The 27,602-nt window shown below is 48.4% G+C and overlaps 1 protein-coding gene across 5 annotated transcripts; it reads left to right on the top strand.

The window, feature by feature from the left end:
* Positions 1-68: 68 nt before the first annotated feature.
* On the top strand, positions 69-25,715 carry IFFO1 (intermediate filament family orphan 1). 5 transcript variants are annotated; one of them, XM_083481823.1, is made up of 9 exons: positions 69-940; positions 15,198-15,258; positions 15,350-15,445; positions 16,493-16,633; positions 17,544-17,704; positions 19,806-19,926; positions 23,189-23,281; positions 24,765-24,895; positions 25,579-25,715. In XM_083481823.1, the coding sequence occupies exons 1-9, from the start codon at positions 120-122 to the stop codon at positions 25,679-25,681; spliced, it is 1,728 nt and encodes a 575-aa protein (XP_083337949.1). In that variant the 5' UTR covers positions 69-119; the 3' UTR covers positions 25,682-25,715. The 5 variants fall into 5 exon arrangements, with proteins under 5 accessions (XP_083337949.1, XP_083337948.1, XP_083337947.1 ...); XM_083481822.1 differs by having other exon boundaries at positions 23,186-23,281; XM_083481821.1 differs by having other exon boundaries at positions 17,520-17,704.
* The last annotated feature ends 1,887 nt before the right edge of the window (positions 25,716-27,602 follow it).

The following is a 27,602-nucleotide window of genomic DNA, read 5'->3' as shown; positions in this document are numbered from 1 at the left end:
CCCCTTCTGTGCCAGCCCGGCGGGCGCCTCCGGCCGCGATTGGCCGTGGCGGGCGCGTGTGCCCGCCCAGCCCGCGCTTCCCCGGCGCCGCCGCAGCCCCCTGGACGGCCGCCGCAGCCATGAACCCGTTATTCGGCCCCAACCTCTTCCTCCTGCAGCAAGAGCAGCAGGGCTTGGCGGCGTCGGAGCCCGAACCGCAGCATCAGTTCCCGGAGCTTTTCTTCCTTCCCGGCGAGCCCCCGCGGGACTTCTTCGACGGGGAGCTGGCCCCGCCGGCCTCCCTCGCCGCCGGCTCTGCCTTCCCGGCCCCGCCGGCCGCCATGGCGCTCCGCAACGACCTGGGCTCCAACATCCACGTCCTCAAGACCCTCAACCTGCGCTTCCGATGCTTCCTGGCCAAGGTGCACGAGCTGGAGCGCCGCAACCGGCAGCTGGAGAAGCAGCTGCAGCAGGCCCTCGAGGAAGGCGGCGCCCGTCGGGGCAGCTTGCAGCGCCGGGACCAAGCCGTGCAGACGGGCTTCGTGGGCCCCATCCGCCCGCTGGGGCTGCCGCTGGCCGGGGGCGTCGGAGGCGGCGGCGGCAGCAGCAGCTGCAGCAGCCCCCGCTCGGTGGGGCTGGGCACGCCGCCGTCGAGGGTGCTGAGCTCGCCCAGCTGCCACCACCCGGGGGCCCCGCTCACGCCCACCTCCTCGCAGTCGCCCTCGCTGCCGGGCGGCACTTTCTCGTCCTCCTCTCGCTTCTTGCCGGGCACCATCTGGTCCTTCTCGCAGGCTCGACGGCTGGGGCCCGGCCTGGAGACCACCTTGGTGCAGGGGCCCGGCGTCTCCTGGGTGCACCCTGACGGCGTCGGGGTGCAGATCGACACCATCACCCCCGAGATCCGGGCGCTCTACAACGTCCTGGCCAAGGTGAAGAGGGAACGCGATGAGTACAAGCGCAGGTGAGGGGCTCGACGGGGCGGGCAAAGGCATCGTCGCGGTGGGTGGGTGCCAGCCGGCAAGGAGGCCAATGCCAGGGAGGGGGAAAGCGATGGGTTGGTGGGAGCACTAGGAAAAGAGGCGACGAAGGAGGGCTGCCGTCGCAGGAGCCTCTTATTTTGCCACTGTTTTTGTTTTTGTTCCGGGGCCAGGCCAGCTTCTGTTAGGGGACTTCCTTCTCCTTTTCATCTTTGCTGAATTTGTCAGTTCCCGACATTGTGATGCAGTGCAAGTCATCGTGATCCACTTTTTCCACACATGTCAGCAAACATGCCAACTTGAATAAAATATTGGGGGGGGGGGGAGGTAAGCTCCACCCCACATAATCGATCACAAGATGCAGAGCAGGCACACCATTTGATTCCCCCCCAATTTTTAAAATTAATTTTTTAAAAAATTAGACAAACAAACAAAAATCTCAACCTTATTTGAACCAATCTTAGTAACATTGTTAAGTGACTTCCTCGTAACCCCCCCATTGAATTTCCATGTATATCATGCGAACAGTTTTCCCAAACCAATATTCTTATAAAATTAACTTAATCACTTAACATCTTTCTTTCTTTCAAATTTGCATGCACACCATTGTAATGGCAATGCCCATCAACTTTAGGGGGGCCCAGCAGCCCCCTCAAATATTTTAGGCGGGTGGGCAGAAAGGACCTTGGGCCCCAGCAATTGGTTCCTCTGTGTGGCAGGACAGAGTTATAAAGAAGTTAAATGATCTGTCCCGGTTGCCACTGCCCTTCTTTTTTCCTTTTTAGAAGAAGGCAGAGAAAAGTGAAATTAGGCCAAGAGCTATGCGCAACTCTTCCCTGCCACACTGAAGCATTTTGTGAGTCCCGTCTACTTCAGATTTCTATAACTAAGGTGTGACGCCAGTCTAACCCTTCAAAGCTCACCACCCCCTTTTTACCAGTTGGTACCTAAACATCCCCATCTTGTATAGAAAGCCAATGTTGGGCGAGTTCTGTGTCGCAGATCCTCACTCAGCTGACTTGCTGCGGAGAGAAGGCACAGAAACCCAAGCCTTTAAAGATCTTCTGTGTGTGCAGAATTCTTATTATTATTTGCAGTAGCCACATATTATTTATATAGTGCCATCAGTGCACATAGCACTCTGCAAATGTAAACGGCAGATGTCGGCTTCGTGGCCGGAGGAACTTGCGGTCTGCATTTAGACGCTGGCTGGGAGTGACAAGGGATGGATGTGAACAAATGCATTTTTATACGTCCTGATGCTTCATTTTGCTTGGTGGCGAAGACTGAAGGGCCCAAGCTACACACGACATGCCGGTATATCCTGTCTCTGAAAACTTTATTCCCTTTTACTGAAAGCAGCATCCAAGGCAGAGAAAGCTATGGCAAATGGATCAGAGAGGTTTTATTTCTCTCTGTTCCTCCCAAAGGAACCCAGCATGGCAAATAACAAGCGATAAAACCATACAAACACATTTAAAACTATTCCAGCACAGGTGCAGATTGGGAAAGATCACACAACTTGAAAAGGCTCATTTATTTATTTATTGTTTATTTACCGCATTTATATGCCACCTTTATCTTCCAAGGATCTCAAGATGGTCACATGGTTCTCCTCTTCCCCTTTTCATCCCCACAACAACCCTGTGAGGTTGTTGTTGTTTAGTCGTTTAGTCGTGTCCGACTCTTTGTGACCCCCTGGACCAGAGCATGCCAGGCCCTCCTGTCTTCCACTGCCTCCCACAGTTTGGTCAAACTCATGCTGATAGTTCGAGAACACTGTCCCACCATCTCATCCTCTGTCGTCCCCTTCTCCTTGCGCCCTCCAACTTTCCCAACATCAGGGTCTTTTCCAGGGAGTCTTCTCTTCTCATGAGGTGGCCAAAGTATTGGAGTCTCAGCTAGGCAAGGCTAATAGATGCTGGGTGGCCCGAGGTCACCAAGTGAGCTTCATGGCTGAGTGGGGATTCGAACCCTGCTCTCCCAGCTCCTGGCAGGTACCCATAACTTTTTCCTGAGTTGTGATGTTTTGAGCATGTGACACACGAGCAAGAGGTAAGCATCTTCCCCTTTCGTAAACGTGGGGAGTTTTGAGTTAAGCTTGTCTCACTCAAACCTGCCAGCTACTAAGATCATTCTCAGACACCCTCCAAGGAAGGGCCACCATCAGTGACCAGAATCAAGGACCTCGCGGTGCCCACACATTGAATGCTCACTCCCAAGGGAGGCTTGCCTGGGGCCCACTCTGTTGCCCTTTTGGCACCAGGCAAAGAAGAGCTTCTTATTTTGCCTGGCCTCCTAAGAAGACTCTTTCCGATACGACCTTTCTGTTTTGTGCTGTAGTGATGGTATATTCTGTTCCATTTTATTTATTAAACCTATGTTTAAACAAACAAACAAACTTGTAAGCTGCGTTAAGAGTCCTTTGAGCTAGTGAAGCAGACCACCAGATGCTTAAAAGAGAATCTAGGTACCTTTGAAGAGGTAGAAAGATTTGCAGGGTTGGCTAAGTTCCAGGATGTTTAAATATGCCAGAACTGCAGGTGCCTCTAGCTGGGCTTCAGTGAGGGGAACCAGGTTAAAAATCTGTGCCTGCTGCTGTTTTCCAGGCAATTGGGTTGCTGGGAAGAGGAACGATGAATTGCACTGCACTTTTGTACACTAGGGAAGGTACATCGCACAGAGGCTGATGAATGTCTGTGATCATGGGAGAGATAGAGAGATCCCTGTCAAAGCATCCTTTAAAAGAGTAAGAGGGACAATATAGCAGCAGCTGCTCAGAAACAGTATTTTTCTTTCTTTCAATGGGGCTACTGCTACTTTTGATGGCTTTAAGCATGAAAGATACCAGGATGGTTGCATTATAATTGGCCAAGAAGTATTTGTGCGTCTGCCTCATAGCTCCGTATTGTGACCAGTAGTGGAATTTCCCTGTGGATGTGGCGATGTTCCCTTATGCTGCTGTAAGGGGAAAGTGTCAGGTCCCTCTTCGCACGTTTCACAAGAAGTGTGAGGCGGAAGATGCACAAGTCGTGCACGTTTCTACCATCTCCACTTCTTTGCAGGATGCAACCTTTGCTCCTGAACTGTAGTAGCTAATCCATGGGAGAACATGGGGGGGAAATGTTAAATCACGAGAGGAAGGGTTGTTTTAACTATTTTCATTGTGCTACATTTGCAGCTGAACTCATCCCTTGCCTTGTGGCTTTTAAACTTAGGAGGGGGAAAAACCTTTGCCCATTCCCCCAATGGGACTAAATGCAGCTTTGACAGGATGCAGAGGATGATTTAACTTGGATAAATAAGGTGAAGGTCAAGGACCCCTGGATGGTTAAGTCCAGTCGAAGGCGACTGTGGGGTTGCGGCGCTCATCTCGCTTTCAGACTGAGGGAGCTGGTGTTTGTCCACAGACAGCTTTCCGGGTCATGTGGCGAGCATGACTAAACTGCTTTTGGATGGAAACCAGAACGCACAGAAACACTGTTTACCTTCCCGCCGCAGCGGTACCTGTTTATCTACTTGCACTGGTGTGCTTTCGAATTGCTAGGTTGGCAGGAGCTGGGACAGAGCAACGGGAGTTCACCCCGTCACGGGGATTCAAACCGCCAACCCTCTGATCAGCAAGCCCAAGAGGCTCAGTGGTTTAGACCACAGCACCACCCACATCACATTCATTTGGATAAATAAAAAGGGCAGAAAGGGTCAAGTAACGCCCTTCTCTTCCTGTCCCACTTTTTCTTTTAAATAGTTCAGCCTTGAAGCTCCCATATCATATCTTTTTTGTTTACTGTGGTTGGGGAAGGAAAGCGAAGAAGAGTTATGAGTAGTGTAGAGAAAGTTAATAGAGGAATTATTCTTCTCCTCCACAGTGCAGAAGTCAGTTTAGGACAGGTTTTGTAATTATTATTATTATTATTATTATTATTATTATTATTATTATTATTAAAGTGCTGAGCATACATAGTGCTAAATGAGAGCCTTTCTTGTGAAATATCCCTGCCTGGTCTTCATTGATAGTGTTGCTATTTAACAATCCCTGTGCCTAATTGTTACAGCTGCACAATCACAGAAGCATTAGGTTGGAAGGCACCTCAGAGATCATATAGGCTAACCTCCCTGTCCAATATGGGAAAGCTACTTCAGACTACAACATCCCTGATAGGTGCCCATCCTGGCTGTCCTTTTTAAAAAAGAGTCCACCTCCTTTTGAGGCAGTCCATTCTGTTGTCAAGCAGCTTGCACCACCAGCAAGTTCTTCCTAGCATTTCGTCCAAATCCATTGTCTTGAAAATTGAATGCATTGTTCGGGGTCCTGACCCTCTGGAGCAACAGAAAACAAGTTAGCTCCAATGCTTGTGCCACAGCCCTTCAGATAGTTGGCTGTCATGGCACTGCTCAATCAACTCTTTGCCAGGCCTAGGCATCCTCTCCGCAAAGGACTCCATCTCTGCGCTCATCAGCGTTGTTCATGCCCACCTTTGGCCAGGCTCTGATTCATCTTCTTTCCTTCCCAGAACTGGACATTACTCCTTGCAATATATAGTTTGCCTTTCTTGCCAGAAAGGCTGTGAAACTCCCTTGCACGGCCTCCTTACTTATCCAGACAAGATTAGAGGCAAGCTGATGATAATCCTGGCATAGCTGGATCAGAAGCAAGTGCTTTGATGGGATGGAGCCAATTGCCGCTCACTGAGCCTCCCTTGCCCCCATATTTCCCCCCACATCAAGCCCGGATCGCTTTTCCGAAGGTCATCCTTGTTAGGATTTACATGATCAACCTTTGAGAGCTGTTTCTGGTGGAAAGGCAGGAGTTAAATATGCGTACATGTGTTAAGAAAAAAACAGCTTTGGGACGGGCCATTTCAGAAGCAGCAGATTCTGCTCCTTAGCCATTTCCTCGTCTCCTTCTCTGCTCCAAATGCACATTCATCCTTGCAAATGTATTGTTTGGGATCCTATTCTGTTTAGGTGTGTGAATGTGGCAGGTGAGAAGAGGAAAGCATCCTGGCCATGCTTCCATTACAGATTCCCCACTCATTCGTGTTTCCTATGTTCATGTTCGTAGAGCACGAGACTCTTAATACAAGGATTGTGGGTTTGAGCCCCACGTTAGGCAAAAGATTCCAGCATTGCATGGGGTTGGACGAGATGACCCTCGTGGTCCCTTCCTCCTCTTCTGTGAGTCTGTGATGTGTACTCAGCCTAGGTGCCTGTGATGCTTTTGGGGTAAATTCCTGGAGACAAGACCAGCCTGATGCAGAAAACCAAAATGGCATCTTCTTTCCATTAACTAATGCACAGTACAATTTACCAGGATGTCTTTTTCTGCTCCAGAGAGGAGGAGCTACAGAGAGGGTTGCAATATCTCTGCAGGCACATATTCTGCCCGTTTCCTGTGTCCTTAGCGGCAGCCTGACGCAAGGTGATCTGCTGAGGGCAGCTGTCCTGGTAACAGAGAGGAAGTGATGGCAAACCGTTCACCTGCTTAAACGATCTCAGCCATGCTGTTGTTAAAAACAGAGGGGAAGGACCAGTGAGAACAGCAGCTGGAAACACTGAACTGCACTGGGTACACGGGGAATTCGGACACATGGGCTGTGCACGTGAGAGAGAATGTTTGTGCGGAGCTGTACGATGCTCGCGTCTCTCATAGCGAGATGATAATTGCAAAGAGCTTTGTGCAATTAGGGAAAGCACTAAATAAACACTAGGAAAATATGCTGACATGCGGCCTCATCCAGGAGCCAACCAGTTACTGAAAGAGCGGCCTAATGATTGAACTACTCCCTCCTTCCCTTCCTTCCCCTCACTTGTGATATCCTAAGGGAAAAGAGAATTCACTAAATGCCTTGGTGTTTGGAGATTTCTCTCTGTGTGTGCATTGGAATTTGCAAAGCTGCAAAGCTGGCAAAGGGTCCAATGCAGAGAACCGAGATGACTGTGCAGAATGGCTGAGCACCATCGATGCCAGCAGAATAAACATTTTTGGAACAGGGAGGGATTTTAAAAGGCCATCTGCTCAGTCTCCCTAACTTCATTAAAGTTCATTACAAAATTAAGACTTAGTAGATGTGTGCTTCCCCCCACTAAATTTGACCACTCTTTTGTGACTTAATTCCTTTGTATTTCATTCAGCCTGAGAATAGCAATGGTGAAGATGAGCAGTTCCCCCCCCCCCGACTTTTTTTGACAGAAAGGAGGACACCTCTGAACCTTGTATTGATTGATACAATTTTGAACTACCACGGATTCTTCCAGAGGATCCCGAGAATTGCAGCTTTAGTTGTTGTTGTTTAGACATTTAGTCATGTCCGACTCTTCGTGACCCCCTGGACCAGAGCACGCCAGGCACCCCTGTCCTCCACTGCCTCCCACAGTTTGGTCAAACTCATGCTGGTAGCTTCGAGAACACTGTCCAGCCATCTCGTCCTCTGTCGTCCCCTTCTCCTTGTGCCCTCCATCTTTCCCAACATCAGGGTCTTTTCCAGGGAGTCTTCTCTTCTCATGAGGTGGCCAAAGTCTTGGCACCTCAGCTTCACAATCTGTCATTCCAGTGAGCACTCAGGGCTGATTTCCTTAAGAATGGGTAGGTATGATCTTCTTGCAGTCCATGGGACTCTCAAAAGTCTCCTCCAGCACCAGAATTCAAAATTGCACCATAATTGCAGCTTTAGTATTCACTGAAAATCTGTGGGAGATCTTTAACAGCCCCTGCCTCTCATAGTAATAGTATTCTCAGGAGTCCCTAGGGAGATCTGTTGCCCCTTACCCACTTGTAGATCTGTGTGTTCATCTGAAATACCAGGGACTGGAGACAAAGGAGAAAGAGCTGATACTTCCATGCTTTGCTGGTGAGCTTCTCTGAGCCACCAGCCACGGCTGGAAACAGAGAAGTGGCCCCGAATATGATGCACCAAAGGGATTCTTATAGTCTAACACAGGCATGTGAGTGAGGAACATCAGAGGTATCTGGGAAATGCCCCAGAGGAAAGCTTTATAGGAGACTTTAAGCTGCCCTGTAGACATCTTAAAGGTATAGGGAGCCCTGACCATTATGTTCAGTCGTGGCCGACTCTGGGGTTGCGGCGCTCATCTCACTTTATCGGCCGAGGGAGCCGGCGTACAGCTTCTGGGTCATGTGGCCAGCATGACTAAGCCGCTTCTGGCGAACCAGAGCAGTGCACTGAAACGCCGTTTACCTTCCTGCCGGAGCGGTACCTATTTATCTACTTGCACTTTGATGTGCTTTCGAACTGCTAGGTTGGCAGCAGCAGGGACCGAGGAACGGGAGCTCACCCTGTCGCGGAGATTCGAACCGCCAGCCTTCTGATCAGCAAGTCCTAGGCTCTGTGGTTTAACCCACAGCACCACCTGTGTCCTTGTAGACATATTACATGATAGCTATTGTTGCCTCCAAACTAGCCCTCTGAAATTTGCTGTTCTCATAGTTACATTACAAGTACCTTGAATCCTTCACCCATAGGATAGCTCATGAGAGACGAGACTTTTAATCTCAGGATCACGGGTTAGAGCCCCATGTTGGGCAAAAAGATTCCTGCATTGCAGGGCGTTGGACTAGACGACCGTCGTCACCCCTTCCAATTCTATGATTCTGAGTAGATAAACTCTAAATCTGGAGCTAGCTAAGAGCTGAACGCTGTTCAGACTCAATGCCCCGGGCTGGAGTCAGCTGTTTTCTATTAGGGTTCCTGTTCTATCCTTTCCCTTGTTGCTCTGAGTTGATCATGTCTTGAGGGAATGAAGGTTCATTGGCAGAAAGGCCTCCTGTTGTTTCAGCGGCTTGGTCTCTTTGGGGAATGGTTCCCTGCAACTATTTCGCCCCTCCCTTTCATCTTGCAGCTTCAAACGCATCTTCCTGGGAAGGAGGGAGATGTGGGGTCACTCAAGGAAACGTCTGCTTGCCTGGGCTGCTCTGCTTCGCCTGGGCTGGGCTGAGGGGGGAGGAGGGAACGTTGCAGTCGAGACTATTATTAGGAAATGGTGCATTGCAGATGAGAGTGCAAATCGGGAGGTGGAGGCGGGCGGTACGGGATGGGGATCAGGAGACGAGGCCGGATGTGAAGGAGGCTTAAGAGTCGCCTTCTGATTCCAGTGGGCCACCCTCAGATCAGTGTTGCTACCCAGGAAGCGTTTACTCTCATTTTCAGCAAAGGATGCTGAAGGTACCATTCCTAACGTTGGGTTAAGGCAGGACAGGAAGTGTGTCCTCTCGTCCCAGATCCGAAGAACCAGTAGAGAGCGAACAGCAGATCATTTCGGAAGGGCCAGGGTGGAAATAGCCGAGATAAAAGAACTGAAATAATAGTTTTCAATACTGAAACCAATTCCTAGCATTCTGTCGCTCAGTGCTTGGGCCAACCAACAGAACTCAGGATGTGGAGAGAGATTCCACTCTCAAAGTGTTGCTCTTTGTGGGCAGGAAATGGGTACAGACTCTGCTGGTATCTCTGACAACGTCTACTTTATTATTATGAGTGTTTTGACTGTACAAATGACTGCTAGACCCTTTTTTAAAGAGGAAGTGGGGAAGTAAAGCAGCACATTCTGGGATGCTCATATCCTCCAATGTTTATCTGACGAAATAAGGGCATTCTATTCTATGGTACTAAAGATGGTAATAATAATACCCTGCCCATTGGGCTGGGTTGTCCCTGCCACCCTGGGGGGGGGGGCTTCCAACATATATAAAAACATAATATCAAGAGGGAGGACAAGAGTATAGACCCTCCCAAGTACCCCTATTTTCCAGGGACTGTCCCAGATTTACAGGAGCCGCTCCGGTTTCTGATTTGATCCCAGAATGTCCCTTAGGACATCCCTATTTTCATTGGAGAAATATTGGAGGGTATGCGCCTGGATCTTCCTCTAGCTATGGCAGCTATGTTGTGCTCACCATATAGATGGAACATAGCAAGATGTGCAAGCAGAAAAAAATGCAATACTCCTGATAATGTGGACGGTCAATTATAGCTTACGGCCAAATAGCAATGATTATTAGGTGATAGGAGCCACATGTCTGAAGGCAGGATTGCAACCTGAATTGGAATATCTCAAGATTACTAGTCCCCACCCTCTAATAACAAGCATGTGCTATAGTTATTATTAAGCTTTATTTATAACACATAATCTCAAAAAGCAGCTCTCTCATGCTTTTTTAAACATAGAAAGGCAGCCTGTACCTAGAGATCTTTTGCGCTGCCATTTGTTTTGATAGCATGCTATAGATAGCAGGCCATGGATTCGGGTTTATTTTGCCTAGGACAGGAGAATGAAGTATCCTTAAACAAATTTTGCAGAAACGACATGTTTCCTTCTCTGGAGACGCAAGCTCTCTGCCTGTCTCTTCTTCCACATTTCGCCTCCCTGAGTCACCCTTCCTTTCTCATATTCTGCCTCATTTTCTGTGCTCCTCCCCAAACCATGAGTAATCGCCTGTTTGTTTTTGTCCTAAATGGGTGGGTGAGCAGGCAAACTCTTATGGCATATGAAGCATTTGGCTAGAGGTTTGCCAGAAAAGAATTCCACTTATTTTAGGCAATGAGAAATGCCAGCGCAGGCTGTTGCATCTGGAAGGAAGGAGACTTTTCAAGTTTGTTCTGGGAAGTAGTTCTGGGAGAGGGGAAGAACAAGCTTTCACGAAAGCCCCTGGAGATAAAGATCAAATCGATGTCTGAGCAGATTCTTTCTCCTCCCAATTTCCACAGATAGAAGACTATCTCTCCAGCCAGTTTAGTGGGGCACCACAAAGCATTACGACACAGATGCTGATCTAGTTATGAGATATATGAGATGTATTTGTACCTCCCCTGGCTGTGTGTGTGCAATAACCTGCTTTTATATGGGAATCTTGCAAGAGAAAAGCTGATTTGGAAGGCAGGAAAACCTTTGCCTCCGAAACCATTTATTAATGGGCTGGAGGAAGTAATTATTATTATTTTAAATATTTTTAGCTCACCCCTTAGTAAAATGCAAAGGTACTGGAGTCAATTCCACATCTGCAAACCTATATCGAGAAATTCCCTTCATATCAGCTAGACCATGGGTAGGTAAACTAAGGCCCAGGGGCCGGATCCAGCCCCATCGCCTTCTCAATCCGGCCCGTGGACGGTCCGGGTATCAGCGTGTTTTTACACGAGTAGAATGTGTCCTTTTATTTAAAATGCATCTCTGGGTTATTTGTGGGGCATAGGAATTCGTTCATTTTATTTTATTTTTTCAAAATATAGTCTGGCCCCCCACAAGGTCTGAGGGACAGTGGACCGGCCCCTTGCTGAAAAAGTTTGCTGACCCCTCAGCTAGACCTTTAAGCTGCTTGCCTAGACCGTAAGACACTGGCCAGGTATGCTTTCGATACAAAGAACCAAGGAATTCCAAAAGCGGTTTGTGATAAAGGGGAATTGGATGTAGCTGTGTCTTCTGTTTGAAGAAAAAATGTTGACAATCCTGTTCTGTGCTTCTAAGGCCTTTGAGGGCATCTCAGTCTAGATTGTGGGATGTAAGCACAGGAGCAGTCAATGACAACATTCCTAGAGTGTACATGTTAGAACATGGGGAGGGATGTCTGTCCAGCAAGCAGGTAAACTTCCTGGGGACGGACTTCCTCCGCATGTGACCAGAGGTGGGTGTGGCCTCACCTGTGCAGGTAATGACAAAAGCACAGGGCAGGCAGCCATTCTCTCTCTCTGCCATCTTCCTTCGATGAGGAAACATCTAAGGATGCTCTCTTGGCTCCCAGCCAAGAGAGGAGATAAGGACTATCTTGCTACAAGATAGATTCTGAATGTATGTAACCTTTTTAAGCTGTCTGCCTTCTGGGATCATATTGTGAACAGAACGTGAGTAAACTCTTTTATACTTTTATAAAGACTGTGTCGTGTCTTGTATTTTAAGAGGGAACAAAAGGGGAAATTACCAGAGTAATTATTATAGAGGTTCTAGCGAACCTGTGCACACGTTACCGTTGCGAACTTAAAGGGGAATGTTTATAAACTCTGCTGATATTTTGGGAACTTGTTAGCACAAGTTGGATAAGGATATAATTAGTCAATATATCCTCTCCTGCACCCCAGAACATTCCCACGTAGATGACCTATCAGTTTCCTTTCCACTCTGGACTTTATGAGTTTTAGAGTTGGAAAGGAAGCTGAGGGTCATCTAGTCCAACCCCCGGCAAGGCAGGAATATACAGCTGTCCCACACAAGGATTGAACCTGCAACCTTGGCGTTATCAGCACCACGCTCTAACCAACTGAGCTATCCATGCACTAAGTGCAACCTTCTTTTCACCAACCGCATGCAACATGTTGAGCATCAGTGGCTGAGTAGATCTGAAGGGCATAGAATGAACTAGCATATCTTTGCTGGAGCGGCTCAAGTTAGCAAAGCATAAGGGTGTTTATTTAAGGTGTGCCCTGCAGTTCAGTTTGCAGTGAAACCCCAGAGCGGCTCTTTAGCATGACAGCAACGTGAGCTCTCCCACTCAACTGCAGTATTGCAAAATTTCTTACAATGATAAACCTCAGTAGGCTTGTTAGAGCGGTCCAGGCCAGTGCAGCTGTGGACAGATGGTTTCTATAGCAGCAGCCAAAGATTTTCAACCAGAATGTTTTTGTGGAAATCTGAACATTTTGTGTTCCTCCTGCTTTTAAACCAACCTACTTCCCTCAAACGAAATGATCCAGAAATGTAATACTTCTACTGCTCTTTCTTGTTGCACATGAGATATGGGCCTCTGGAGAGAGGATTGTGGCCACGTTGCTCCTTCTCTTGTCCTGCTGTTGCACTGCTTTGTGTCAACCCAGATTCCTGGTTTATGTTCCCCAGGAACAGTAAACCATAGAACAAACCTGGGCTACAGCTCTTGATTTATCTGGAATGAGATAAGTCATGAGCTCAGTTTGGGTGCAATGCTAATAGTAATAATAATAATAATAATAATAATAATAATAATAATAATAATAATAATAATAATAATAATAATAGTTTAAGAAACAGTAATGCGGCAGCAGCTGGACTAGCAAAGCAACAGCAATATTTTTGGAACCTGTTTCATTTGTGCTATGCCATAGTTTGGTTTGGCATTTTGTGCAAACTGGGCCATTTTATGCTGAAATGATTCATTTTTACTATAGAAATATGTTTGATGTTAATTTCTCTCCACCCCATCGCCGCCCCAATTTTATTTTCAAAATATTGCTGTATTAAAGGAACAGCATCCAAGCTCCTGATTTCTTAAAATTTTGGACCAGGTAAGCCACATTCTGCAACAAGAAAAGCAAGGTTCGGTTACTTGCAATGCAAAGATACCACCTTTATACATTTATTTATCTGGTCTATTTTGGGGGAAATCCTGCAATGTGTTTAAGTCTTTACTCCACTAACTATACATTGGAATCTACTTTGGATCAATACTGAGTCAAATTTAAATGACAGGTACGGACTTCAAACCGGTTTTGGACGATATATCGCCCAGCCCACATACATCCTCTCTTTCAAATATGCTTGCAGACACACACTTCCCACAGTTGATCCACGTGGATCCGCTGATGAGGGAGTTACCAGCACACGCGCGAGCACACACACACACACACCCTCTTTGCTCCTCAAATGTTTGATATTGTGACTGGGGAGGACAGTTTGCATCACCAACAGGGTGCTGGGCTTTTCTCCCAGTAGGACTGCGTGTTAGTTGGATTCCCACCTCCCACCCCCGCTGCTGCCCAAGTTGGTTGAGTCTTCTGGGGTCTAGAACTTGAACCCATAGCTATGTATTATTTATTTATTTATTTATCCCTCTCCCCATTCTTTATGATCACACTTTCATCCAGGGATGTCGAATAACTTAGCAAAAAAAAAATATCATTCAGTCGAAAATCGTAACAATAGCATGCATCAAAATCATCCTCCTATTAGTTATGCACAACAGTATATACTTTTGTCCCTACTCATTTATCCTAATTTTTTTCTTCCCCTTCCTCCCTCCCCTTTAACCCCTTTCCCCAAAATTTATTCTCTCTTCAGATCTTTAACCATGTGCACGGATTACCGTATTTTTTGCTCTATAAGACTCACTTTTTCCCTCCTAAAAAGTAAGGGGAAATGTGTGTGCGTCTTATGGAGCGAATGCAGGCTGCGCAGCTATCCCAGAAGCCAGAACAGCAAGAGGGATTGCTGCTTTTGCTGCGCAGCGATCCCTCTTGTTGTTCTGGCTTCTGAGATTCAGAATTTTTTTTTCTTGTTTTCCTCCTCCAAAAACTAGGTGCGTCTTGTGGTCCGGTGCATCTTATAGAGTGAAAAAATACGGTATTCATTCTAATTTGGATGCTTCGGTTGGCTTCCCCCCGTGCTATCCAATTCCTATAACTTGTCCATTTATTCAAAATCTTTTGACATTTGTTTTTCCATGTATCTTCTGTCATTACCTGTTCAAATATATCCCCATAGCTATATGAATCCCTGTGTAGCACACGTCCATGCATAGCTATCCGGCAGCAGTAAAATGCCACTCGCTAGGCCGGGGGACAGCTGAGTGCCAGCTATAGTTGTGAAGGAAGGAAGAGGGAATGCAAGCCTTGGGCTGCCCAAAAACTGATGAGGTTAGACATACCCAGCGGCCTGATCCTGCAGAGCAAAGGAAGGAGAGGCAGGGCTCATCTGTCGATGTGGTTTATTCTGGGGTAGCGAGTCTCTTGCAGTTGCTAAACATAGTTTGTGGTCGCTCTCTTCGGTTTTCGGCCGGTGGGATGTGAATTCAGAGCAGCAGGGTTAAAAGCCTGTGTGGCAAAGCCTGCCAGCTGTCACTGCGGCACATTCCAGGGGGTGCCTCTGCTTCCGTGCCAGTCCCTCCCGCGTAGCACAAATCCCGTGCAAAACTTCCTGTGCCAGCACCAGTTTCGCCAGAGGGAGGGTTGCACCTGTCCTCCCAGCAGTAAAGGTAAAGGGACCCCTGACCGTTGGGTCCAGAGCAGCGCACGGAAACACCGCTTACCTTCCCACTGGAGTGGTACCTATTTATCTACTTGCACTTTGACATGCTTTTGAACTGCTAGGTTGGCAGGAGCAGGGACCGAGCAACGGGAGTTCACCCTGTCGCAGGGATTCAAACCGCTGACCTTCCGATCGGCAAATCCTAGGCTCTGTGGTTTAACCCACAGCCCCTCCTCCCAGCAGAGCCTGGTGCAAAAACAAATTGCCATGTCTTTGGTCTGTTTGTCTCGCCAGGTGGGAAGAGGAGTATACGTTGCGCGTTCAACTGCAAGACCGAGTAACTGAGCTACACGAGGTGAGAATTACCCCTTCCCCTCCGACTCCCTGCGCCCTGGGCCTGGGTCTCTCCAAGCGCTGACCTGTCTATATGTCTACCTCTCCCCTAGGAGGCCCAAGAAGCAGAAGCGTGTCAGGAAGAGCTGGCGATGAAGGTGGAGCAGCTTAAAGCAGAGCTGGTCGTTTTTAAGGGGCTGATGAGCAATGTGAGTCTACGTACTGCACCCCCAAATGTGCACCCTGGTTTATTTTGGACCACAGACGGCTGGCAAGTGAAGACGTGTAAACTGGCCTAGTCCACAGCAGGGCGGATTTGATTTGAATCAAATCATTTTATTTTTTTTACAGGAAGACTAATTCTTGCTGGTATCATCTTGACAACCAGGCAGAGTGGATAAAAATCAATGCTTTAAAATATATATATATATATCAGATTTTAAAAAAATATTTAAATTTGAATCAGATTTTTAAAATAAAATGCTTTTGGAGGAAAAAAATAATTCTCCCCCTCTCTGCTCAGCGCCCCTTCAATGAAGCGGCAGGAGAAACAGAGCCCCTTCCATTTCTCCTCCCGCTTGGCTGAAGGGGTGCTGTGCAGCTCTCCCTCTCTGCTGAAGCCAGGAGAGTCTTGCTTTCCCGGCTTCAGCAAGAGGAACCCGAATTGAGAAGTGCTCAATTGCACCATGCACATTTGCAGAAGCAATGCCTCTGCCTACGGACTTTTTGGGTTGCGGACGGACACCCAGAATGAATTTACAGTGGTGCCCCGGAAGACGAATGCCTCGCAAGACGGAAAACCCGCTAGACAAAAGGGTTTTCCGTTTTTGAGCTGCTTCGCAAGACGATTTTCCCTATGGGCTTGCTTTGCAAGACGAAAACGTCTTGCAAGTGTTCCGATTTTTTTCCGCTCCCCCCCCCCTTTTCTAAGCCGCTAATAGCCTCTTAGCCGCTAATCCGCTAAGCCTTTAATAGCCGCTAAGCGTTTAATAACCGCTAATAGTGCTAATCCGCTAATAGGGTTGCTTCGCAAGACGAAAAAACCGCTAGACGAAGAGGCTCGCGGAACGGATTAATTTCGTCTTGCGAGGCACCACTGTAATTCGTATCCAGAGGGTCCACTGTATTGTCACATTAATCCAAACAAAGCCTATGTCTGCAAGCAGTCCGTTCATAAGGGTACAGAGGACCTTACGTAACGATGCCTAACTTTCCTTTCTCCCCCCCACTCCTCTTTTTCTTGTGCGCTGAGCCAGAATCTTACCGAGCTCGATACCAAAATCCAAGAGAAAGCCATGAAAGTGGACATGGACATCTGCCGGCGCATCGACATCACGGCTAAACTGTGTGACGTCGCCCAGCAGCGCAACTGCGAGGACATGATCAAGATGTTTCAGGTGAGAGGCACCGGCCCCACTTCCCCCCTGTGGGGAAGGGCCACAGCGCCCCCCACCTTTCCCAGGGGGAATGGAACCCCCCTGCCACCCAAACCTCATTCCATGCATTCACCTCCGTCCCCTGGGCAAAACCGGCAGGCAGTTAGCCTTCACGAGACCCTCTGTTAGGATGTGCGGTAGGAACCCTGTACCCCCACCCCACCCCTGGTCCCTCTCATCATCTCTTCAGGGCCCCCCACCTCAGTCTCTTGGCAGCCCCCGTCAGGGAAGCAGCCGGAGAGGGAGACATGGTGGAAGTGTTTGTGTGTGTCTCTCTCTAACACCGTCTCTCCCCTCTCCTCCCCGCCCCCTTTCTCTCTCTCTTTCTTTGTCTTATTCACTCACTCACTCTTCTTTCTCTTGCTTCCCCTATAGAATCAGTTGGTTAGTTGTTGTTTCTTTCTTTTCTTCATTGAGCTGGAAAACTATGCGAGTTAGAAGCTTTTCTGTAAAAAAAAATTTAACTGTAATTCCCGGCATTTTCCTCTTTTTCCTTCTGGACACCTCTGTCTTAATCTTGTCTTCCCGACGCCATCTTTGGGGTGTGATTGCAGTTCCCTTTACTGTGAACCCTCATCAGATTCCATCTTTCCATTGCTTAGTTTTTAATTTTTTAAAAAATAAAGGTTTCTAAAAATTGCATTTTAGCCATCGCACCATCTTTAACCTGGTCATAATAAGCCCGTCTCTCTCTCTCTCTCCTCTCTCTCGATCTCTCCGTTTCTCTCTTTTGCTCTCTTCCTTCTTTCTCTCTCTCTTTCTCCACATCACCCTACACCACCCCATTCCCTCTCCCATCTCTTTCCACCCACCCACCTCCAACCTCCAACCCGACCTCGTTCTGTAGTCTCTGCACTTGTCTCCCATTAAGGTCCCAGCCACGATGGGGCGGAAGCGGGAGAGGAAGCTGGTCAGCGACGAGGACACCTCCCTCTCCGAGAGCGAGACTTCCAAAAAACTCGAGGAGGAGGAAGAGGATGAGACCACCGCCATGAGCATTAATGAGGAGATGCAGAGGATGCTGAATCAGCTGTGAGTTTATCCCTTGCTTCTGGAGTTACCTTCAAGTAGGGCCAAGTTACTGGTTTGTTGTTGTTTAGTCATTTAGCCGTGTCCGACTCTTCGTGACCCCCTGGACCAGAGCACGCCAGGCACTCCTGTCTTCCACTGCCTCCCGCAGTTTGGTCAAACTCATGCTGGTAGCTTCGAGAACACTGTCCCACCATCTCGTCCTCTGTCGTCCCCTTCTCCTTGTGCCCTCCATCTTTCCCAACATCAGGGTCTTTTCCGGGGAGTCTTCTCTTCTCATGAGGTGGCCAAAGTCTTGGAGCCTCAGCTTCAGGATCTGCCCTTCCAGTGAGCGCTCAGGGCTGATTTCCTTCAGAATGGAGAGGTTTGATCTTCTTGCAGTCCATGGGACTCTCAAGAGTCTCCTCCAGCACCAGAATTCAAAAGCATCCATTCTTCGGCGATCAGCCTTCTTTATGGTCCAGCTCTCACTTCCATACATCGCTACTGGGAAAACCATAGTTTTAACTATACGGACCTTAAGTTACTGGTTAGGGATTGCTAACCCAGCCTGGGGTGTGGGGGAACGAAACAGAATTCCGTGATCCTCTGTGGCTATACGCTGAGATTGCCAGACCACAACTCCCATCAGGCCTGTCCGTGGCTGATGGGAGTTGGAGTCCGACAACATCTAGACATCACCACATTGTGCTACCCTTGTGGTTACGTTTTGCTCCCTCTTTTTAATTTAAAGGAGGAATAATCCTGGGGATAGGTCTTATAAGAGCATTACATGGGGCTACCATTGAAGGTGACCCGGAAACTCCAGAATGCAGCAGCTAGACTGGTGACTGGGAGTGGCTGCCGAGACCATATAACACCGGCCCTGAAAGACCTACTTTGGCTCCCAGTACGTTTCCGAGCACAATACAAAGTGTTGGTGCTGACCTTTAAAACCCTAAATGGCCTCGGCCCAGTATACCTGAAGGAGCGTCTCCACCCCCATCGTTCAGCCCGGACACTGAGGTCCAGCTCCGAGGGCCTTTTGGCAGTTCCCTCACTGCAGGAAGTGAGGTTACAGGGAACCAGGCAGAGGGCCTTCTTGGTATTGGCAACCCTATGTGGAATGTACTTCCATCAGATGCCAAGGAAATAAACAACTGTCTGATTTTTACAAGACATCTGAAGGCAACCCTGTTTAGGGATGTTTTTAGTGTTTGATGTTTTATTGTGTTTTTAATATTTTGTTGGGAGCCACCCAGAGTGGCTCGGGAAACCCACCCAGATGGGCAGGGTATAAATTATTATTGTTGTTGTTGTTGTTGTTGTTATTATTATTATTATTATTATTATTATTATTTAGCTGTCTCATGTGCTTTCAAGAAAGGCAAAGGACTTCCTTGCAATCTGTCTTATCATCACAATCATTCTTGGGACACCTGCCCTTAATTAGTGACTAAATGCCATCCAAATGTCACATCTATGAAGCCTTCATTTGCTAGATGAAGCCAGCTTTCTCACATGAAGGACTGTCTGGAGGAGGAAGGGTGGTGGTGGTGGTGCAGCTGTCCTGGCCGCTGGACCTAGCATCCGATCGAGAACATTTCCCCCCCCCCCCATTTTTTTTTATTAGTTTTCACAGTATTATAAACAAACAAATGAACACACAAGACAAACAAACATAAATCATAGCCTTATTGAAAATTACACTTATTAACTTTGTTACGTGACTTCCTCGCTTCCCCTTGGTTGAATTTCATTGCATGTCCTTTTAACATGCAATGATTTTCCAAATCCCAATTCTTATGAAATTTAACTTACACATTAACATCCTTAAATCCATCATCTTCATCTGCCATTCTTCTATCATTGGTAATTCTTGGGTTTTCCACTTTTTAGCTAACAAAATATGAGCAGCAGTTGTGGCATACAAATTTTTTTTAACATCTTTCTTGGGGATCCAATTGAGAACATCTAAGATGGCCGCTCCCAGAACTGAAGTTGCTGGGCTGGTCCCTCGCAAGCCAGTCCCAGTACGGAAACGTAGCAAAGTCTCTCCTCCTCTTGCTTCTGGGCTTGCCTGCCCACCGTCTCTTTGCTGATAATGCGGTTCCTTTGTCCCCAGGAGGGAGTATGACTTTGAAGATGACTGCGACAGCCTCACCTGGGAGGAGACTGAAGAAACGCTGCTGCTGTGGGAGGATTTCTCTGGCTATGCTATCGCTGCAGCTGAAGCACAGGGGGAGGTAAGCGAGTGGCCTCTTTGGAGCTCCTCCTCTTGTCAGTGTACATTTCCGCGCAAGACCTTCTCCATTGTTGTGGAGTGGGTGCTTTGAGTCGTGCTTGAAGGTTGGGCACAAACCAGTCAGAATTATTGGCCAAGGGATTCATAGGTTTCCTTGGTTTGCAGAAAAAGGTGTCCTTGTTTTGCTTCTTAAGGAAGGGGCAGTAATAATAATAATAATTATAATTGTTAAGTTGTGGGTGAACATATCAGATGACACAGTGATTCTTCAAACAGCTCTTGTTTATTCAGAGGCCAGAACAGAAGTGAACTGAAGGGTTCAGTCAGCCTGCTTATATAGAGCTCCAGTACAACGTAACTGTAACAATTTTCTAAAACTATCCAATCACTGAACGTCTCGATCCCTTATTTGCATAACTATCTACAGTATCCCCCTGCTGGCCCAGGGTGAGAACTTCAGTACATAACAATAATTATTATTTATTACTTATACCCCGCCCATCTGGCTGGGTTTCCCCAGCCACTCTGGGCGGCTTCCAACAGAATATTAAAATACAAGAATCTATTAAACATTAAAAGCTTCCCTAAACAGTGAGCTAAGCAGGGTGTGAGGCCTGGCCACAGGGCGAAGCCTTGCGTTTAGAGGTTTTGCCCACAGATCTTGAAGCGGGTGCTGTCGAAATCTGACCCACTAAGGCTGAAGGTACACAATATCAGAAGCGCACTCCATGCTGGAATAACGGTTGCCCTTCTCACGATTTTTTTCCTCTAAAAAAATGTTGAGGGGTACTCAAGAAAAATCACCATTTTATAGTTCAAATCTCCACTTTGTCCACAAACGACGCTGTATCACACAACACCGTTGTCTCATCTTTTGTTTTTACAGAGTCACCATTAACTTTACACTTCTTTGCTGGCTGTGATGATGAAAAATAGTAATTTTCCTACTCATACTGAAATACTGGTCCTCAATGAGGCCAAAATTTCATCAGTAAAACCCCACACATCCACATTCCACACTGCTTCACACATTAAACGCTCACTTCCGTCTGAGACTCGGGAAACACCGGGAAAGGAAATGAAGCCACCATCGGGGGTAACAATGGAACTGACGATTCACCGTGCTAGAAAAGAAACACTTTTTTTAAAAAAAATAGTTTCTTCTTCTGTTAGATTCACAAAATGTTTAGGGGTACGAGTAATCCTTCGTCCAGGAAAAAAGCACTGCACTCTTATGTTGTGGAGTACAATTTGCTTCATGCAATGCACACTGCTGTGGCAGCCTCTACCTTTTGTGCATCTCCCAATTTAGTTCCCCCTTCACACTTTTTTTCCCTTTTTCAGTGTGCCTGACCTCTATTTCCTTCTTTTCTGCTTAATTCCTCTGTACCCCCAAAACGAGCCTAAGGCCATTCACAGCAAGGGAGAGGGCAGGGCTGCCAGAGGCCTGGGCTCTGTTTCCCAGCAGGCCAACAGCCCCAGCTGCCCTAAAAATGAAGGAAGAAAAGGAGCAAAGGAACAGTCTCCATCACTGCTGGTACACAGGAAGGGGGCAGCAGAGGGTGTGCCATGGGTAAGGGGTAGTTTTTTTTCACAACTTGCCAGCCAATCCAGAATGAGACCTTACCATGAAAGATAGGTGGGGGGAGGTTATCTCTTTGCTTCAAACTATGGTCCTGATCCAGACCAAGCCCATTTCTCAGGCAACATGCATTAGGAAAAGTTCCCATTAAAGCAAAGAGTCCTGTTTTGCAATGCAAGTTGCAAGCACAGGAAATGCTTTCTGGATCAGGACCACAGTGGAGGAGAGGGTCAAAAACCCTGATCCAGTTTGGGCCCGTTGCAAAAAAAAGGCCTATTGGACCTCTTTTTCTTCCACTGCAAACTGAAGGCGTGGGATTTGCCTGTGTGGATGTGTAATAAGAATAAGAATAAGAATAATAAGAATAATTTATTATTTAAACCCCGCCCATCTGGCTGAGTTTCCCCAGCCATTCTGGGCAGCTCCCAATAAAGTGTTAAAAACAATACAGCATTAAGTATTAAAAACTTCCCTAAACAGGGCTGCCTTCAGATGTCCTTTAAAAGTAGGATAGTTGTTTATTTCCTTGACATCTGATGGGAGGGTCTTCCACAGGGCGGGCGCCACTACCGAGAAGGCCCTCTCCCTGGTTCCCTGTAACCTCACTTCTCGCAATAATTTCTCTCCCCAGAAATGTCCCTGATCTGGATTGGGAGCAATTCCCTCCAGATTAAAAGAAACCCAATGTCAGGCGTGGAGAGTTCTCTCCTCCCCTGGTAGCTTCATAGGCAAGAATCACAAGCCGTTTGTATTTTATAGTCCTTTGAATTCAGTCATCTGGTTGCAAAGCTAGAATCCATGTCTCTCCACGAATAGAGGTGTCGGCTACTCTGAGCCCTTCCCCTTGCGTCCCCAGCAACATCCCAGGCGCCAACGCGAAGTTCCACCCCTCTGCATTCTCTGTCCTCTAATACGGCTGGACCTGTGAGCCTGAGAGGAGCGGGGATGGCCCAGGCTTTCTAGGGAAGTCTCTGCTGGCTGTTCCCTCCTTTCCCCCTCTTCTTCCACTATCTCGTAGCTCGGCAACTCCTGGGGAAGCTGTCCAGCATTCTCCCCTCTCTCCTACTGAAACTGCTGGGGAGAAGGGGGGCAAATCGTTCGCCTCCTCCTCCTCCTCCTCTGAGAGTAGCTGATCTGGCTGAGGATATCCTTCCCACTCCTCCTGTTCCAACCATTCCCTGACACCCAATGAAGCTTCCTTCAGCTAATACCATGGGTTGTTTGGCTCCTGCCCTCTGTGCCACTATGTGCTCTCAGCAGATGAGCCGGCTTGCCTCCGCAATGGAGGGGGCCGCACCGTGAGAGGTGCACACGCACTGCGCAGCTTGTACGCATGACGTGAGCATGTTGTGTGGTGTGCACACGTCACTGCGGGATATTGAGGGGGCCCGGTCCCCTCCTTGAAAATTTAGGAGAGGGGACAAGGCCCCTTGGGCCCCCCTCCCCAGATGGCCCCCCCTGATTCTCAGGTGGAGTGATGAACTCTGTCAACACACTGTAAGTGAGGCTGTGAACATCATGCGCTTTGTAGCCTGTTGTCCTTCTGTGGTGATGGAGGCCATGTTGTTTTGCAACCTGTGTCACTGATGGGCGGCAACCGCTCTTTCTTTCTTTCTTTCTTTCTTTCTTTCTTTCTTTCTTTCTTTCTTTTTGGGGTCACTGCCACCTTCCTTGCCAGCAGCCGGACGACAGTTTGGAGAAAGTGATCAAGGACACGGAATCGCTCTTCAAAAGCAGGGAGAAGGAATATCAGGAAACCATCGACCAAATTGAGGTGGGGGAAAGAAGAGTGTGCAAGGAAATAAATGCTGGAGATGAACTATTATCTCCCTGCCACCACCAGAAAAGGAAGGAGACCCATGGGGATCAGGGTTAGATGGTCACATGGCTTGGTGGGGGCTGGCTCAGCTCAGGGGGGCACTTAAGGGGGGGCATCAGTGTCATCTTGCGGCACCAAATTTAGGGTGGTTCACCCTCACAGGGCACCAAGCCGAAGGTGTACAAAATTGAGAAGATTCGCAATTGAAAAGATCCATTTGGGGGAGCCAAATTTTGGCCTCACACAGGGGGCTATATTGTGAAATATTATACCAAAGCCCGTCCCAACATCTGGCAAATTGCAATCCCATTGCCTCCCTCACAATTTCTTGGGTGAATAATGGAGTCCGGGGAAAGGGGGAGCTTTGTTCTATGTATCTACTTGAGCCTTTAAATGTTTTTCCCATTTAACACCCCTTCTCCTCACTGCATTTGATAGTACAGAATAGAAGAAAGGGCTTCTATATCTCAGGGATTATACAGTGAGGAGCAGACAGGTCTCCCTCCCAAAAGGCTTCCTGCTTCTCAATTCAGCTCTAAATTGTAGTTTGCAATTGTTTTGTTCTTGCCAATAGGAAGGTCGGCAGTTCAAGTCTGCGATGGGGTGAGCTCCCGTTGCTCCTTCCCAGCTCCTGCCAACCTAGCAGTTCAAAGCACGCCAGTGCAAGTAGATAAAGAGGTACTGCTGCAGTTGCGCCAGAAGTGGTTTAGTCTTGCTGGCCTCATGACCCGGAAAGCTGTCTGCGGACAAACGCCGGCTCCCTCGGCCTGAAAGCGAGATGAGCGCTGCAACCCCATAGTCACCTTCTACTGGACTTAACAGTCCAAGGGTCCTTTACCTTCATAGCTGTCAACATTTTCCTTTTTTAAATGGAAATTCCCTTATTCCGAATAGGATTCCTCGCAAGAAAAGGGAAAAGTTGACATCTATGTTTACCTTTAAAAAGGTAAAGGGACCCCTGACCATTAGGTCCAGTCATGACCGACTCTGGGGTTGCGGCGCTCATCTCACTTTATTGGCCGAGGGAGCCGGCGTACAGCTTCCGGGTCATGTGGCCAGCATGACTAAGCCGCTTCTGGTGAACCACAGCAGCGCACGGAAACGCCGTTTACCTTCCCGCCGGAGCAGTACCTATTTATCTACTTGCACTTTGATGTGCTTTTGAACTGCTAGGTTGGCAGGAGCAGGGACCGAGCAATGGGAGCTCACCCCGTCGCGAGGATTCGAACTGCCAACCTTCTGATCGGCAAGTCCTAGGCTCTGTGGTTTAACCCACAGCGCCACCCGTGTCCCTTATGTTTACCTTTACCTTTTACCTATCACATAAAGTTAAGAGTTGCATCAAGCAGACTTGGGAAAGGGCTTTTTTTTTTGAGATGGGGTGGATCTGGATTGCTCTTGGCAGGATGAGTGCCCCTGAAACTCCTCTCTTCCTCAGCTGGAGTTGGCCACAGCAAAGAATGACATGAACCGGCACTTGCACGAGTACATGGAGATGTGTAGCATGAAGCGAGGCCTGGACGTGCAAATGGAGACTTGCCGCCGCCTCATCACCCAGTCGGGAGACAGGTGAGCTCCTCTAGCGGAGATCTAGGCCAGGCCCTAGTCCTTGCTGTGGGAAGGGTACACCGGTGGGAGGGGGGCGTCTGCAGGGCCTTGTCGGTTGTCTTCCCTGTTGTGGGAGGGGAGGGGAGTGTGTGTGTGTGTGTGTGTGTCCGTGGGGGGCGGGCGGGAGGCGGAGGCAAATTTGGGCTGGATTCTGAGTGATTGGCTGTAACCCCCCCTTGCAGACTTACAGGAGTTGTCTTTCGTGCCATGTGTCTCTAGAAGGTGACGCAGTTCCGACAGGCGCAGTCGCCGTCGAAAGAGAGCTTCGGCCGGACAAAGAGAAGCATCGCCGACCCGCTGGGCTTTTTTGGCACTGGTTCATGGGACAATAAATTCAGTGCAGCGCTGGGCTTGGGGAGGATGTCCGTGCTGTGCCCCCATTCCCTCTCAACCCTGGGCTTGGCAAGATTCCTAAGGAAGCTCCCTCACGCCCCCCCATGCCCCCCTCTCTCTGTGCCCTGCAATTGCATCTAGTGTAGCCAGAATCTGACTCCCTCTCCGTTCCAGAGCGCTCTCTTGTGCTTCCTTCTCTGCCCGCCGCGAGCCTTTGTTACATGTGCCCACTGGACCCTCCCGCCGCGTGTGTGTCCCCCCCCCCCCACAGCCCTAGTGCGCATGTGACCCCCGCCCTTTTTTTCTTTCAGAAAATCTCCTGCGTTCACTCCGGTCTCGAAAAGTGAATCGGCTCCAAGCGAGGAAAAGGAGGAGTCCGATCGTGACCTCCCAAGCGATGCCTCCATAAGATAATGAGGGGGGAATCTGCCCCCTCTGCATCTCTCTCCTGGCCCAGGAGTTGTGAGCGTGCCGTTGGGGGGGTGGGGAAAAGCCATGCCCTCGCTGTGGCTGTGCCGGACGGAAGGGAACCAGGAGCCCCACCCCGCTAGAGTCCTGCCACACAATCCTGCCTCCGCAATCTGGAGGTGCAGCTAGATAAGTCGGCCATCGGGAGCCTGTTCCTTCCTCCTCCTCCTCCTCTCCTCTTCTGCCCCCTCTGTACTTATGTGGGCTTTAGTGGGGCAGCACAGTGGTGTAGCGTGGGTTGTCAGCACCCGGGGCAAGGCAAGTAATTTGCGCCCCCTAACCCGTGGATTTGCGCCCCCTAACCCTAACCCCCAGATGTTGAACCCGGTGCGGCGGCCCCCCCTGCACCCCCACGCTACGCCACTGGGGCAGCACCCGCCTTATTGCATCCTCTACTCCTGGGTTCTGTCTCAGGAAGGCGCCCCTCCCCACCTCGCCACCTAGTATATGTGACTTGCCTCCCCGTGCTACACACAGACAAGCCAAACTGGATCCGTTCCTCTCTGCAAACCTCATCTCGGTGCCAAGTGGGCTTAAAGACTGGACTCTGTTCTCTGAACAGGCAGAAGTGCATTTGGGCAGCGCTCCCCCCTCCCATCCCAAGACAACGTTGCCCCCCGACAGCAAGAGCCTCTCCTCGTGCGGGGATGAAGAACGAGCCGCGGTCTCCTTCGCCCCCGCCTCTCCGCCCTTGCGTTCTGCTTAGTCGCGCTCCTGCGGCGCAAACCATGTCTACGATGTGCTATGTCTGGAAACGAGGAACATTAAATGGATTTGACGTCCTTTTCTACGGGCTGTTGTGCGCGTGAGATTTTGTGAGCTGCGCGGCGGGTGCCACGAGCTGTTCTTTTAAAAAAAAACAAACACAAAACAATTTTATTAAAGGTTTTCAGCATATAATGCAATAAAAAGATAACGAAGTTAATATCTAGAGAAAGCTAAATAATAAAAAAGGAAAAGAAAAGAAACAAACCTACACAAACACAAATTTTTATATTCTATCAACTTTCTGTCCTAATCTTCAATTCACAAACAGTGATCCACATCTTCCCAGTTCCCACCTGGGGCAGCTCCCATCTTTCTTGGGATCGCACTCTGAGAAAAACCACTATGCTGTCTCTCACATAGTTTTCTAGCCATCTTTTCTCTGTATGTATCTTCATATCATTTTTATAAGTAATTTTAATATTAATAAAGAATGATCCAAAACTAAATAAGAGAGAGGGGGGGTACTTCCACTCTTCTATCGTCCAATTGTATAGAATACAGATATTTCCAATATTTGGCATAAACACTCCATAATAACTCCCAGCTGCCGCTTTCTGCTGTCTGCTAAGTGAATGGCCAAGTTTTCAGATCACCCCAAATTTATTCAGTGGCGAACATCAAAGAGGGATTTGGAGCGCTCCTGAAGGATTGCTCCACCCTGGGTGAATAGGCAATAAAATGGTAACTGCAGATCAATGTAACTAAGGGATTGCCCACAGCTTTGTTTCCCCACTGTTTTCCTTGGGGGAAACCCATGGTTTAGCGCTGAATCAGAACAAAGAGCCATTGAGTTTTCCGCAGATGGCTGTTTGTTCCCATTTAGAGCTAAAGAGTGCATTTTCCAGGCAAAAGCAGCAGAGCAAAAGCTAAACCTCTTGGAGCTGGGCTTAGGAAGCCTAGGGCATGTAGAAAACTGCTTGGACTCAAGGCACAGGACAAGTGTGCATGAGCTCACTGGAAACGTGTTTGTAACATGTGTGGAGACATTTCAGCGGGTGGTCTCTCCTGCCACCCCCCCTGCCCCCACTTGCTCCTCTTACAAACAGCTTTGCGTAAGACCTCTCATATTAAAAATAATGTATGTTTGGGGCTGCTCAAT

Source organism: Podarcis liolepis, assembly GCF_965112155.1.
Source record: "Podarcis liolepis genome assembly, chromosome: 17".
NCBI lineage: Eukaryota > Metazoa > Chordata > Lepidosauria > Squamata > Lacertidae > Podarcis > Podarcis liolepis.
Note: the sequence above shows the minus strand (reverse complement) of the source record. Positions and strands in the feature narration are given on the sequence as shown.

Coding starts and splice junctions, on each gene's coding strand:
- IFFO1 (XM_083481820.1), top strand. CDS start 120: ATGAACCCGTTATTCGGCCCCAACCTCTTCCTCCTGCAGCAAGAGCAG. Junction 941..15,197: donor CGCGATGAGTACAAGCGCAG/GTGAGGGGCTCG, acceptor TTGTCTCGCCAG/GTGGGAAGAGGAGTATACGT. Junction 23,282..24,764: donor AAACCATCGACCAAATTGAG/GTGGGGGAAAGA, acceptor TCTCTTCCTCAG/CTGGAGTTGGCCACAGCAAA.